This window comes from Gymnoscopelus braueri, assembly GCF_963280865.1.
Source record: "Gymnoscopelus braueri genome assembly, chromosome: 14".
Classification (NCBI taxonomy): domain Eukaryota; kingdom Metazoa; phylum Chordata; class Actinopteri; order Myctophiformes; family Myctophidae; genus Gymnoscopelus; species Gymnoscopelus braueri.
Genome location: NC_137619.1, coordinates 48,158,000 through 48,173,839, shown reverse-complemented (window position 1 = coordinate 48,173,839; position 15,840 = coordinate 48,158,000). Strand labels below are relative to the sequence as shown.

General features: G+C 40.7%; 1 protein-coding gene across 1 annotated transcript; it reads left to right on the top strand.

The window, feature by feature from the left end:
- Positions 1-3,682: 3,682 nt before the first annotated feature.
- Positions 3,683-15,567, top strand: sfxn3 (sideroflexin 3). The gene is made up of 11 exons (XM_080449343.1): positions 3,683-3,761; positions 5,987-6,160; positions 7,370-7,540; positions 8,413-8,511; positions 10,001-10,076; positions 10,563-10,648; positions 10,849-10,976; positions 11,666-11,715; positions 12,182-12,231; positions 12,369-12,416; positions 14,062-15,567. The coding sequence occupies exons 2-11, from the start codon at positions 5,988-5,990 to the stop codon at positions 14,156-14,158; spliced, it is 978 nt and encodes a 325-aa protein (XP_080305469.1). The 5' UTR covers positions 3,683-3,761; position 5,987; the 3' UTR covers positions 14,159-15,567.
- The last annotated feature ends 273 nt before the right edge of the window (positions 15,568-15,840 follow it).

Below are 15,840 nucleotides of genomic sequence, written 5' to 3'. Positions count from 1 at the left end.
GCTGCTGAGAGGCTGGCTCCCCTTCCCTTATTCATCCAGACAGGGAGCAACTGGGGATCTGCCTAGAGGATGGAGGAGCTTAAGCCCCGTTATAGCTGGAGAGAGATGGGGAGTAATGGGGCGATAGATCCTCCAGCACTTGATGATCTGAGGTAGATTGTTTGCTAGAATTAGCTTGGACTCCACTCAGGAAGGAGGACAAGGAGGCAGACGGTACATTACTTGATGCCAGCTTCAAATAATGAAGAAGTCCTGCTGCCAAATGTTCTAAATGTACCATGGGTTTTAGAAATTGATCCACCATCGAAGTTGCAGAAAAGGTCATTGCTTAACTGTATCAATACTACAACTGAACCAACCATGTGGATCTCACTGTTGTTTACAAAGGATTTGAACATTGATCTGTGGTGGAAACCTGCTGGATATCCCAATTAGCTAATTAGGAGTCCTATATAGTGGAATTAGCCTAGCAAGTGAAACAATGATCCATTCTTCCGTTTATTCCAGTGTCTGCAAACACTAACACCTGAGTATGACAGCAATGGAATCCACTCCACTTCTCCCCTCAGTCGCCAAGCATCCAAAGGGGGATTTGACTGTCTGCAAAGAAATCAACAGAGCCTGAAGATTCCCCAAGACACGGTCATATTGAACTAAATACATACAGTAGCTCTTGTGAGAACAAGCAAGTAAAGTGGTCTGTAGCCTAACAGAAGGTAAAAGGGGAAAAAAACATTGTTACTAACCTATGTCATTACGTCCATAATATGTGCCATAACAACCCTAGCAAAGCACACTAGGTGGTGTGTTGTCAATGAGCGTTCATTCCCATCCTTCGTTGCTTTGAACTTCACCGGTGTCTCTGGCATTCAGCACCCCGGACAGCGCCTGTAGCGGTTCATGCATCAACATGTGGCCTGATAATAATCAACACAAACATGCATTGTCATTTAAAAATGATGAATCATATCCGCCTGCATGGTGTGGTGATCCATTCTAACGTAGCACTTAAATCATTACATTGTTACTAACTTTTGTAGATTCTGGTATGACGTTTTGAGCGCAGTGGCAGAGAGGCTACTACGAGCGAGATCAGGTGACTGAAATGCATCTGGTAGTGACAAAAGAACGCTCGCCCCAAAACACGCTCGCCCTGGGCCAAATCCGGCGACCTTGGAACGGTTGCCACCTGGTATTCCTAAACATAAGTTAGGCTACATAACCTCAGTGAAACATACCTAAAACTAACCGTATTCCTAAACGTAACCTCAGTGAAACTATGCCTGAAACTAACCTTATTGCTAGACAAAACTTAAGCGAAACTATGCCTAAAAAACTAACCTAAATGTAACCTCAGTGAAACCATGCCTAAAACTATCCTTATTCCTAAACGTAACCTCAGTAAAACAATGCCTAAATCTAGCCTTATTCCTAATCTTAACCTCAGTAAAAAAAAATACAAGAGTACAAGAACAGCTGGTGGTGAGGGGTCTGCAAAACAAAATTAGGGCGACTGTGTTTTGGGGCAAGTTGTCTGGTTACCGTGACAACAAAAAGTCCCAACGCATTCCAATCATCGATTCCAACTCGGACTTTGTAGGCTAGACTGTGGTCAGCCTACATTAATTTAAAATATATTGGCCGCATCTATACTGTTTCATGAAAGCAAATTAACAAAGTGGACAGCTTTACCTGTATCCATATTATTGTGCTGAATGAGCTCTCTGCCACTGACAGCCCACCTCAATGCCACAGTAGGAGGACACCTGTGTATTAAAGACAAGTCACCTCTATTTGTATTGTCTTAAGAGGAGTAAGCATTTTACATAAGCCTATGAGCCTCTCTGGAACATCAAGAACATTTTAAACAAGCTTAGTGCTTTATGAGTTTTCCAGTTTGGTAGACCTTCACCGTATTGTGAATTGTACTTCCATGTTCTGTTTCTCATGTCTTACTAAATAAAGTACATCAATCAAGTAATCGTCTGAAACAATGGATGTAACAATAGACAGGTGGGTTTTAAGAAAAGTAGCCTAAACACTAACACCAAGATCATGTCCTTGTGCTTTAATCAAGATAGATAGAACATGCCTCAGAAATAGGGACGCTATTTTCTGCCAGAACATGTGTTTTAATCAGTAAGTCTTCACGGGCCACTAGAGTAAAGCATGGAGAATAAAGCCTAAGTTTACAGACAGTATTGTCTCCATGAGTGCCCGAGCTGGAGTAGAAGGTCCTCTGTTGCCATCTAGTGGACAAAACGTGTTACCAATATACTACTGTGCAAATAGGCTACATTTAAACAATGAGCGTAAAAAAATATATGCCAAGTAAATAAACACGAGTTGTTAAACTGAGTGGATTGCGTTTGATGGGGGTCTCATTATCAGTTGATTGATAGACATGACAGATGACACATAACCACGTCTGATGGAAATGTCGTGAATATCAATGAACTGCACACCGGATTATGTGGATTCTTGGAAACATCACAAGCATTTTGACCTAGTTTTTTGTACTCTGATTTGCGAGGGTTCCGGTTAGACAGACAGACAGCCCCCCATATGGAATGTTTCATTAGAGTTGTGTGCGTGTGGTCTTGCAGAGAAAAAGTAAAACCCTGCAGAGAAGATCAAGTGACAATATTTTGATATTGTCACTTGATTTTCTCTGCAGGGTTTTACTTCCAAGAAAGTACTCAGATATTTCACTTAAGTAAAAGTAGCAATACCACAATATTTAAAAAAAAACTCTGTTACAAGTAAAAGGTACTTAAGGTAAAAGTACAAAATGTTTGAAAATAGCAGATCTACAAGCACAACATATCGGCTATTTTCAAATAGTCTATGCATAAAATAGGGCTGAAGTGGTTAATGTATGTTTTATAACATAATAATGTATGCAAAGTAACACGTAACTTCAAATAATTGTAGTGGAGTAAAGGTATATTTTCCTCTGAGATGTAGTGGAGTAGATGGAAATTGGAAATACTCCACTAAAGTAAAAAAAACAACAACTCATAATTCTACTTGAGTACAGTTCTTGAGCAAATATACTTAGTTACTTTACACCACTGATATGATGTATTATTATTCATTCCTCTTCGTGCATTATTTATTTTATTGTGAGGTTTGCCTCCTCCCTCCTGTCATTTTTAAACCAATCACACACAGTGTTTACGTCCCACGCCCAAGTGTGCCAGCCCCCATCCAGCGTTGCCAGAATTTGCGAGAGAAATAAGCAACCAGGGTCTATGAAAACAAGACTAAAATAAGCGTCTAACATGCAGCACTTTAAAACACGTCGGCTATTTTAAAAAGAAAACCTTGGGGAAAAAAGAAAAAGATGATAAAAACATTTTTGAAACATTTTAAAAACACAAATCTTGGAGGGTCCCATGTGGGCCGGGGGTCCCTGGCACAAAATATTTTCAGATGGGGATACGCGGACAAATACATGAAAATGTTTGAGAACCACTTAAACAACATTAGGAAACAAGCCCAAATAAGCTAATACACTTTAAATAAGCCCCAAAAAACCGCAACTACCAACATTTACAAGCAACTTTACAGAAAAACAAACCCTTATAATAAGCAGACATGGCAACAATGCCCCCAGCCACCATAGCTATGGAACAAATGAGTAAATGTCCGACAGACAGCGCCCCCTGGTGTTTCCATTGAGCACAGGACCCCTCAGTGTGTTGCTGTCTGTGATATTCAGAGGTCATAATAACTACCTTCTCAGTGCTGTTCATAAAGTAAGTAATTCATGTACAGACATTTATTACCACCAGCGATCATGTCATTTTACTCACAATCTGCGACCAACTAAGGTCATCGTTTATTCTGTCTCGATCGTTACAAGGTTTAGTGACTGAGTCGCGTTTAACTACACGGCTAACTCGTTAGCTTGGATGCTAGCCTGACTATAATAATAACACAGTAGGACTCGAGTGGAGTGATGGGTTGTTTTGATGCCATGAAAAAAGCTCATCGGGTTGCTTGCCCTGTAGATAAACATTAAACAGACGTTCAGTGGTGGAGAAAGTACCCAAATTGGTTTTTACTTAAGTAAAAGTATCAATACTGCAATGTAGAAATACTGTGTTACAAGGGAAAGTCCAGAATTCAGTAAAAGTACAAAATTGAAATATTTTTGCATTATGCAGATTTTTTTCACACGTTTTCAAATGTATAAAATGTATTAGTTTGCAGATGGGCTGAAGTGTGTAATGTATGTTTTGTAAATAGTAATCCAAATCTACAAAGTAACTAACTAAAGTTTTCAAATAATTGTAGTGGAGTAAAAGTACAATATTTTGCCTTTGAAATGTAGTAGTAAGAGTACTGAAAATTGAAAATACGCCAGTAAAAAATACCTCAAAATTGTACAGTACTTGAGTAAATGTACTTAGTTACTTTACACCACTGCTGTCTGTCTTCCTAGCTCCTGTAGCTTTGTAATGTATTTGCTGACTGTAGAAGTGATGACAGGCAGCCAGTGTGTCGTGACTAGCAGCTCCATCCCATCTGTTCTGTTGTTTATGTTGCCACATGTCGGTGTTCCTCTCACTGCTGCTTATAGCTCACTGATTCTCTGCCTTTTTACATTCAAGGACCCCCAGTTTTGTATCTCTGGGACCATAATCTACCAAATGGACCTATAGGGGTCCTGCTCCATTTGGTTCTATTTGTGCACTTGAGTCACAGACCTTTTTAAAGGAATAGTTCACCCCAAAAATAATTATTTCTATCAATTACACACCCCTTGAAGCCTTGAATTCATGGAGATTTTTTTGTTTTTGTCATATTTTTGATGATATTAATAAAGATGCTTATGTATCCCGTAGGAGACACAAAGGAGACTCTTTGTGTGTCCTACCGGATAGACTGGTCCGCTGGTGATCAAATCTTTGTCTTAGGAATGCGACAAAAACAAAAAAGTCTCAATTAATACAATGCGTCATGGGGTGTGTAATTGATAGGAAATACGTTTTTCTTTTTGGTTAACTACTCCTTTAAGGGTCCATTTGGTTCCTAACTATCATTTAATTGGGGAGTGGGGACCCCTGTAGGTCCCCAGACCCTACTTTGAGAACCACCAGGGTTTAATGTGTCAAATGTTTATGCTCCTCTGCAATATTTAACGTCTCAAATAACTTTGACAAGTACATGCATGCCAGGATTGGGCTAGAAAAGTAGGAACATGCACTTTTTGAAAGCCTTACTGTGTTGGGGAGGGGGTGGGCTTTGAGAATATATTCTGCAAGAACGTTGGGGTGTTAAAGTGTAAAGTGTATTTGAAATTTGTGGGTGGAAATAATGTATGGCACGAGTATTTAACCATAATGATTGACTAGTCAAAATTATTATTATTCGATCTAGGGATATGTATGAATATTAAATTATGTCAGAAGATCTCAGATTGGAGCCATTTGTATTTTGTTTTAAAAAAAAGGGTAGGGCAATAAAAACCACAGAATTGCAAATATCTTAGTAATAAAACTTAGATACAATAGTAAAATAAACCAAGTTAAAATAACGTCCTTTTATATTTTATCTAACAAATTGGCGTTAATTGTCATTATTAACTAAACCGCTTAAGCACTATTTTATAGTTTGTCCATACAAAATAGGGAACCTAGGATGAGCTATAAATAGATCAGTGGGGGAGGGGGGAGGGGGGGGGGGGTCGGGGATTAATGCACTATCAGTGATTTAGCAGAGGAAGAATTCTCTTATTTTTCCACATCCTCTTCCATTTCATTGCCTCAGCCACTGAACCTAGTTCTGCTCATTTGAATCAAGTTTATGCTGTAAAAGTAGCCATGTAGCCCATATTTCAGGCCAGGGCCTATCTCCTGTTTCCGTAGTGTGAGGCAGCTTGATGCACAAGCACACCCCCCTGGACATAACGCTGATGAATTTCCCTTGTGCACACTAAAAAGGACGCCTAATCTAATGGAACTGTTTTGTATCACAGCATGACAGACGACTCCGGAACTCTGTCCCTCGACATCGACATCAAAGAGCCGCGATGGGACCAGAGCACGTTTATGGGCCGGGCCCAGCACTTCTTCATGGTCACCGACCCCAGGAACATCCTGCTGTCCTCTGAGACGCTAGAAGATGCAAAAGTCATCGTGGAGGATTACAGGTACAGATGGGGTGTAGGAGGTACAGATGAAGGTTATCATTTTTAGAAGATAATTCAGTTCTGTTGAGAGAGCTGTTTTCATGTACCAGATATTGAACAGGTCATTTCATAGATAGTGTAGCTAATTTGGGCAGTGGACTGTGAATTGTTTTCTTAACCTGGTACTACAGTTAAAACGTGAAATTATATAAACTACCGTAATTTTCGCACTATAAGCCGCACCTGAGTATAAGCCGCAGCAGCTAAATTGAATGATTTGTACATATATAAGCCGCACTGGACTATAAGCCGCAGGTGTAAAATCCATAGATTTAGGAGGTCCCCTAGTGGCCGTTAGCTGTAAAAATCCATAGATAAGCCGCACCGTTATATAAGCCGCAGGGTCGAAAAATGGGAAAAAAGTCGCGGCTTATAGTCCGAAATTTACGGTACTGTAGGTGTCAAATATCAGAATACATTGTACAACAAGTAACAGCATTAACAATTATTGTAATAACACATGTTATTTACAAAGCTGCTTTAAAGAAATTAAAAAAACAAGAGGATTAAAAGGCTATTCAAATAAGTGCAAACATAATATGAAGACACAAATAAATGAAAAGCAACCCTATGAAAAGGAAAGAAGAGAAGGTGGTGAGGGGGGTTAAGTTCCTCAGGGAGGTCATTCTATAGAGGCTCTAAGAGAGGTCAGTTGAAAAGGGTAGAACCCGCACATCAAGCATGCCTAAGACATCTTTATTTATCAAAAAAGTTTCATTTCGATCCATTGTGGATCTTCTTCAGGTCAGTTTAAGTGTGTAGTTAGATGTACAGTAGGTGTCTAACAGAGGTCAGCCCATGGAATGACCTGAAGAGCCTTCCCAGAGGGTCTATTCTTAAGGTTCATATGGGATGGGAGGAACATCTCATAAATATAGCGAGGAGTCCGTCCAGAACAATGGATAGTCCCATACTGTATATCACATTGACCCATATATTGGCTATTTTCAGTGCAGTTTGTACCATCAAGATCTGTGGTTAATGATGCAGATATGACATTGTCTAAATTAAATTTGTCATTGTTTCCAGATGTATTTTTTTGAAATCTCAAAATTTAGATTTTTTTTTAGGAAAGCAAGACTTAAAATGATTTGTTCAGGCTAAGCTTGTTATCAAAGACAACAGCAGTGTTTTGTTTTGTTTTGCTATGTGTTGTTTTTTTCTACACAGGGCAGGGAAAGCTAAGCCTGGCCTGACAGTAGATGAGCTCTGGAGAGCCAAATACGTCTATGATTCTGCCTTCCACCCCGACACGGGCGAGAAAATGTTTGTCGTCGGTCGAATGTCTGCTCAGGTGCCAGTGAACATGTCCATCACAGGCAGCATGCTGACCTTCTATAGGTAAGCCTTACGCTCATAGGTATTTAATACGTCATACATGGATTGAAAATGTCCCTGCTCCCTCCAGCTTAGTAGAACAAACGCATATCAAAGAATATAAATATACAGTATATCCCGGTCACTACTGAATATTAATGCATCATGTGACTTGCTGGGAGATCAGGTGTGTCACCTGAGAACACTGCTGTGCTGTTCTTTATGTGTGTCAAATGCTAAATCGTAAGGGGCGAAATGTATGTACTGTGCTGGAAAAAAAAAGTGCCACATGCATGTTCTGCATTCCTCTGTAGAGGGCAAGTTCAAAGCCTCCCGAGTTTCTATTGCTGGAGTCTGTGTAGAGTGCATGACTTACATCACTGTAAATGCACTGACAATTATAGACCTTCAAGAATCAAGAGGCAGGTCCTCCTCATTGGCAGTGGTCAAGATAGATCAACGGAGGACCTGAATACTGTATTGAGCTTTTATAAAACGTGCCCACATACCTGCGATTTGTGTGCTTGACATAATTTAATTATAATCGACTGCACGCATAACTGTAGTCCCAGGAAGCTGGCATACCCATTTCCCGACCCAGTTACATTTTCCCATTGCTTCGTTTGATTGGCTCGGCAGCACATTTGAACGAGAAACACAAATGGCAACTTCATGTGTTTCCCCGTTCAAATCTGCTGCCGAGCCAATCAAATGAAGCTGTGGGAAAATGAACTGGAACAGGAGAGGGGTATGCCACCTTCTGGAAACCCGGGACCACAGTTGTGCATAGACCTATTCAGTGGAAGTGAAAATGTGTCCTAATGTTAGCTTGGCTATTCTGCACAATGGCCTCATTCTCTGACCACCCACTCCTCTCTGTTTCTGACACCCTCCAGGACGACTCCAGCCGTGGTGTTCTGGCAGTGGGTGAACCAGTCCTTCAACGCCGTGGTCAACTACACCAACCGCAGCGGAGACGCACCCTTGACCATGAAGTAGGCTGGACATTCTCACCTCGCTGCTACTCTAGATCACTGGTTCCCAACCTCTGGATCAGGGCCCACTTGAAAATCTTGAAAGCGTTCGCAGCCCACCGCGAACTAGCATAGTGTACTTTAAGGTCCTGTTCATCGGTATCACACATTTTTCAAGGTTTTAGAGAAAAAAATACAATATATATTTTTTATTAATGTTATATTATCAATAACATCTTTGTGTTTTGCCAATTATTTATCAGGGACCACTGGTGGGCCGTCAGGATATTGCAAGTGGGCTCCTAAATAATTCCCAACCTATAATAATAGGTTGGGAATCGCTGCTCTAGATCCATGAATGCTGTCCCGTCCTTAGCCTAGTGTCAAATCCTGAGGGTTGATTTAACTCTGTGGGTCCATTTGGTTACATGTGTAAAGAGCCCTACAGGCCACTACAGTGCCAACCTGTTCTCATCTCAAGGGGTCATATTATGCCACTTGACCAAGGTCCATTGCTGATGTGGTGGGTGCCCCTTTGCATCCCATTTTGTACACCAAAGGAACACTCGTAACCTATTCTCTGCCTGTTGGTACGCATCTTGAGTCAGGAGTGGCCTTCACACTGCTCGGGCACGATTCACGGCGTCCCTGCCTTGTTGTCAATGTTCTTACTGCAGAAATGAAACCGATGCCTTTTCAATGTTGATTCTACATGGTCTGCTTTCTGTCTGAGTAGTCCATTTTAGACTTTGTGAGGTAGAAGTGTGATGTCCTCTAGCGTGTAAACATGGCGCTAGACTAGAGGACATTCATGGGATCAGAAAGGGACGCAAAGAGGTACCTTGACCAAGTGGCAAAATATGACACCTTGGGGTAAGAATGTGTCACCCTGACCGCTGTATTATTTTTCCACAGTTATGTCACCATGTCCTTGTGTTGGCACTGGTTAACCTCTTAAAACCCTATATACCTTTTTTGCTCTGGGCCCTCCAAGGCGCTATACTTGATTCGCTCCTTTTCCTTTCTTTAGCTTGTAGATCGGCTATTTTCTATGACTGTTCGCCCCAAAATAGGGATGCTTGTGACCCTCACGTTGTCAGGTTAAGTATTTACGTACTTTTCTGTTGTGCTGCATTGTCTCTGTTATTTTGAATGCTCCACATAAATGCATCAAATGCATGATGCATTCTCATGATGGCGATGTGAGACACGCACGTGCGGGTGCGCATAGAATGTTATAGTTGCATTCAACATACAATATGCAGAATGAGTCGCCATGGAACAAGCATGCAATTGGACGCTAAATATTATTGCTCTTTGCCTGACCTTGATATATTTGGGTTGTCTTACCTCGTAAATTGTCTTTGCATATCATATATATATATATGTATATATATATACGGTATATATATATTTTTTTCCATTCATGTATTTGGACGTGTGTGTGAGTGAGAAAGAGAAGTGATTCGGGGGGACACTGTATCATGTATATGTTTGTGTGTCCTCTCAGTCAGTTGGGTGCAGCCTACGTCAGCGCCACCACAGGAGCTGTGGTCACAGCCCTGGGACTCAAGTCTCTAGCCACGGTAAGACTTTATTCTCTGCTTTTACATAAACCAGAATGCACGCCTTGAGGCTCTCCTTTGTAATGCTTGCCAGAAATACTGTCTGTAGCTGAATCCGGTTTCAGCGCTAGCCTGTCTCAATACAAAAAACTCCTTTACTAATGTAAAATGAACATAGTATTTTCCTACATAACTTTCAGTTTGTTTGTTTCTTGATGTTGCTATAAAGTTCAATGTATTCTTAATGTAATGCTAAACCAGATTCAGCTATGGAGACTACTGTTGCAAGGCATTATGGGAGACCCCTGTTACTGAACAAACACTCTGTATCAATGACTATCAGAATATAGGGCTGTTCCGATGTCGGTTTTGCACCGTATGCCAGGTTTTTAAACACTGTCCACTCAGGGCATGATCTCCGCATGCCGCAGCGGATCTAAAGTGTCCCCGCCCGGTCAGTCAGAGCCTCAATCATGTCCTAACTCTGGATCTGTGTACTTTCCTCAGCGTCTTCCACCAATCATGAGCCGGTTCGTCCCCTTCGCTGCCGTTGCTGCTGCCAACTGTATCAACATCCCCTTCATGAGGCAGAGGTAACAAGAGCTACAGTATACTGTACACCACTGTTTCCCAAACAGTGGGTCAGGACCCATCTTTGGGTCGTGGATCAATTTTTATGGGTTGCGAGTAAATCTCTCTTTTCCGTTTCCTACATAATAGAAAAAAAACATATATTACATATTATTTTTTAATATTTTTTGTCCCTCTGCCTTGCTTTGTGTGTTGGTCACAGAGAGCTGAAGTATGGCATCCCCGTGACTGATGAGAATGGGAACCGCTTGGGAGAGTCTCCCCAGGCTGCCAAGCAGGCCATCGTACAAGTGGTGGTGTCTCGTATCGGCATGGCAGTGCCAGCTATGGGTAATGGCAGTATTTGTGTCTGTGGGTGTGCGTGTGACAGTCACAGAGTGTACTTCCACGCTCTGTGTGGAAGTACATTTGTTTACATTCATAACCACTTTTAACCCTGGTGTCCCATATTTGGGCATGTCATTATATTTTCAAAAACATTTTGATAATAGAAATTGGCTAGAAATAGGTTTTGAGTACATTTGAAAAAAGAAAGGCAGGAGCACTATCGTTGGATACTTTGTTGACCGGAGACCCCTAGGGATCCTATACTAGGCCCCCTCCTTTTCCCCCCTCTATACAAAATATATTGGGTGAAAATAGCAGATCTATAAGCTCACAAAGTTTCACATTGTGAACTTGTACATCTGCCGCCAGGATGCTATGGTTCATTTGGTTCATTTTGAAAACAAATGAAAATGTGGATTTCTATTTCAAATTATTATTATTTAGATCAGTGGTTCTCAAAGAGGGGTCCTTGAGGGGGTTCCAGCGGGGGGGTTCCCAGCTAAATGACTGGTAACTCTGAGAGTGCACAAACGGTCCATTTGGTTCCATTTGTGCATGTTCAGAGTTATGTGGCCTATAATGCATAGTAAACTGGGGGTCCTTGAAATTAATACGTTTTGAGAATCACTGATTTAGATTTGTATTTCATTCATGAATCAGACCCTCTCTGATGGTTGTTGTTCTGTCCACAGCCATCCCCCCGGTCATCATGAATGCCCTGGAGCAGAAAGCCTTCATGAAGGTAACGCCACCTAGTGGTGTCACTGTGTCACTAGGCCTGTCACGATCATTACATTGTCGCCTGATCGCAATTATTTGAGATAATCGCAATTATTTTTGCATGATTGTCAGAATCGTGTGATGAAATGAAACATTTTTCAAAGCCAAACAGAAATTATTATTTATATGTTCCAGTGTTCAATGCCAAAAAAAAATTGTTAAGTAATATGTCATGATCGTGACAGCCCTGTGTGTCACTACTGTCACCACATTCCATCAAACGTTATCTTTGTGTTTAGAGGTTCGGGTAGATATGTTGTGTGCATCCATGTACTGTATAGATAATGCGTGCAAAACAAAGCATTCAAACTATAGAAAAAAGAAATTTGAGTTTGTTTCTACACCACATGACAGATGTGAGTTACGTGTCAAATGTTATGTTGGTTTCAGCGTTTCTGTTTAACTTGTCTTCATTTTTTGCACTTTAGCGGTTCCCAGTTCTAAACGCTCCGGTTCAGGTGGGACTGGTAGGTCTATGGTAAGTACACTATATGTATTCTTATATGTATATTCTTAATGATCTTTGATGGTGTGAAGTTACAGTAGATTAAAGTTCCTGTAAGGTAAATGGAGGCGATCCACACAAAGCTTACATGTGACGTATTTGTTTTGCAGCCTGGTGTTTGCCACTCCGCTCTGCTGTGCACTGTTCCCTCAGAAGAGGTAAGGTCACTTAACATCCAGAGTTCACCACTGACCACAGTCACGCAGCAACATGATGTGAATACGGTCCATTGCACATAAAGCCTCAACTAAACTGTGTTAATGGAGCATTGTATAATGACAACATTACACGAGAGGGTGTGCTTTACTGGCATTTATTGCCACTTCATTGATGCTTACAGAACTTGGCACTTGCCTCAGTCCTGACCACATCACAGTAGCACCAGTAATGACGGTAAAGCACACCCACTCGTGTAATATTGTGATAATACAATGCACAATTAGTTGGTACACAAGTTAGATGAGGCTTTATGGGCAATAAAATTGACCATATAAACACACGGCAGCCATCTTGCTCTGTCAATGTGGTCATTATTGCCAATTAGTGATGCTTACAGAATGTAAGCCTGAATTTGGGGCAAGCACCTCGGTCCTAACCACACCGCTGATTGTACAATAATGACGATACTGTACAATGGTTACCAACAAAATAGAAGATAATATCAAAATGTATGAATATGTGGGGCAGTATCAAAATAAAATAAAAATACATGGAGTCTGACTATTACATGTAAAATAGTCGTGTGAGTAGACGCCCTTGTGAAGAAACCTAGTTTACTACTCCAGCAAGTAGGCCGACCCGTAGTAACATCCTAGAAAGAGATTCCTAGTCCCTGTTGATTGAACTGTAGATTTTGTTGACCAAAATCTTATGATATTTAGTTGACTAAAACTAAAACTTTTCAGATGACTAAAATATGACAAAAATAAATGGAATTTTATTCCAGTTTTAAATATACAACTAAATCAATATTTGCTGTCAAAATTAACACTGCTGTTAAAACCGATTATGATTCCGAGTTCACAACCCAGCCTGGCCAGTGTGTGTCAAAGTGTCCCTGAGCAAGACACATTCCGCCCGGTGCAAGGCGGCGCTAACTGGCAGCGCACTTGTCATTGCTTGTCATTTCCTCACTATTTTAGACGGCACAATGCTCAACGCATTAACAGGTCACTATCAAATCCGTCACTCCTGACGCACGACTGTGCAGCTATCCATCAAGTGGTTTAAAAACAACCTAGAACTCAGAGTGAGCATATGATTATTACGTTTATATGTGAAGATATCACAGATATCTGTCGGACATGAGGAAATATTAAGCTACGGGAGGAAGACGTGAATGTTTGAGCAGCAGCACAGCACCTGGTCCGTTTCAACCAAAATCCATCCGAATTCAACATAATAACACTAATTTTCAGCATGGTAGAGGACACTTCTGAGAGACTCTGCATCAATGTAAAAATAATAATAATGATCTGTGCCAGATTTAATATATTGCATAGGATGAGTGCCCGCTTTCTTTGCACAGAGACAGGCGGTGAGGAGAGAGGGAAGGACGAGAAAGTGGGGCCTAAAATGTGTATTATTATAACTATACTAAACTGCCTTGCTTGCTCAATCTTGAAACTATATATCTGCTGAATTTATTTTACATGCACAGATCTATTTACGTCCGCAAACTGCGTACACATTTTTAAGCTAGTAGCATCAATGACTATTGTCTAGTTGACCAATCGAAGTGCCAATCGGTTGGAACGGCCTGTTCTTATTGTAATACATAATGTATGTGTTTTGTTATTGCAGCTCCATGGCAGTGAGCAGCCTGGAAGCAGAGCTGCAGGACAAGATACGAGAATCCAGTCCTAACACTACCACAGTCTACTTTAACAAGGGTCTGTAGGACCACACACACACACGCACACACATTCTCCAGTACTCCTTGCTGGTTGACCTATACTAAACAGGCAATGCTACTACACGTTAAAATCCTCAGTGATCATTGCAATAAATAAAGTTGCAAATGGATAGATTAACACTGATGATTTTACTGTGTGTACTGTAGCTTTGTGGGTGCAATTGAAAGGGAAAACAATGTATTTATGCATACTTTTTTATGTATTTGTGTACTTTATTTTCTTTTTTTTAATGATTTACATAGAGCTGCTCCAAATATAATGGGTGAGAATAATGGTGGGTGAGTGTCAAGGTTCCTTTCTTTCTTATTTGGCTGAAGTGGTGGAATTGATAAATTGAAGTATTTAGGTAACAAAAGGCTGCAATACTAACAGAAAATAACTGTCCTCTTATTTCCGTTTTCTTCTGTTTGTTTAGTTTTTTTGTTACAAATGCTTATTGACTAGCAGCTCTGATGGTTACGCATAGCCCCATCTGTGACCTTTCCCATCCTTGTAGCTCAGCACTCGGCGTTACCATCCACAATTGGGGGTGCCAGGCGAATAACGGTATTTTTTTAACCTAATTTCCAATGGTCGTAACACCAATTGAAAGGTATTGACATGTTCCTACTGACGTCTGTAGTAAAAACGGGGTCGTAAAATGATATTCTGTGAAAACAACTGTAATTTTACACAGAAGTACACTCTGCTGCTGCTCAGAAATGGGGGAGGTCACAGATGGGGCTGATGGCTACTACGTTACACGCACCACCATCTTATGAGAACGCGTTTCATTCAGGTTTGTTTTCTACTCTTTTGAGGAGAGAAAACTAATTGTTCTCTCAGACAAACAAGCTACAGTATATTTTAAGGTCAGAGGAAGTTCAAACTGAGGCTGAATGTAATCCAATCTGCCATGTACTGTAGAGCACTGTTTCCCAAACAGTGGGTCGGGACCCATTTGTGGGTCGCAAACATATTTTATGGGTCGCAAGTAAATATCCACTTTTTCTTTTTTTCATTTCCTATAATTTGTTATTTATTTCAAAAGATTCATGAAAAAGAAAGAAGGAAAATCAAAACATTTCTGAGATAACAATATATAACAACATGAAAAAAACTTAAGGAGTAGCCTAGTGAAAATAGCTACAAGCTAACAACGTGTCGCACTGCGACACTGCGACACGTTGTTAGCTTCAAATTCCCCTTTTGGGTCTCGAGCTAAAACGTTTGGGAACCAGATCTCACCTCACCCCAGGGTCGTTCTTTCTAAAACATTACACCATACAGTATTGATGCTTTATACTTGGCTGTGAAGCACTTAGTATATTATGTTACAATCTTGTAGAGCCTGACTGATGCCAGATTTCTGGGTCCGATTCTGATCCTAGATCAACGATTTACCAATGTTTGTTTTTTTTACCAAAGTGCAAAATCATGAATCATCATCAGTTTGAAAACCTTTAGATGTGGTTAAAGTTTCTATTTGAGGACATTTAAACCCTGTACATACTCTGTTGACAGGGGTCCCCCAGGTGTCTGTACTTTTGTTTCCTTTACACCAAATCTGATTGCCTTGTGAGCTTGTAGATCTGCTATTTTTCGCTGAATGTTCACCTATTATGACATGCCTAGAATAGGGATGTCATAAGGGTTCATGGGGTTAGCCTTTAGGCAAACAATGAAC

Bases quoted from the DNA above. Each gene is read 5' to 3' on its own strand.
- sfxn3 (XM_080449343.1), top strand. From the start codon at position 5,988: ATGACAGACGACTCCGGAACTCTGTCCCTCGACATCGACATCAAAGAG. The intron at 10,649-10,848 runs GTAACAAGAGCT...TGTTGGTCACAG, and splicing joins ATCCCCTTCATGAGGCAGAG to AGAGCTGAAGTATGGCATCC. The intron at 12,417-14,061 runs GTAAGGTCACTT...TTGTTATTGCAG, and splicing joins GCACTGTTCCCTCAGAAGAG to CTCCATGGCAGTGAGCAGCC.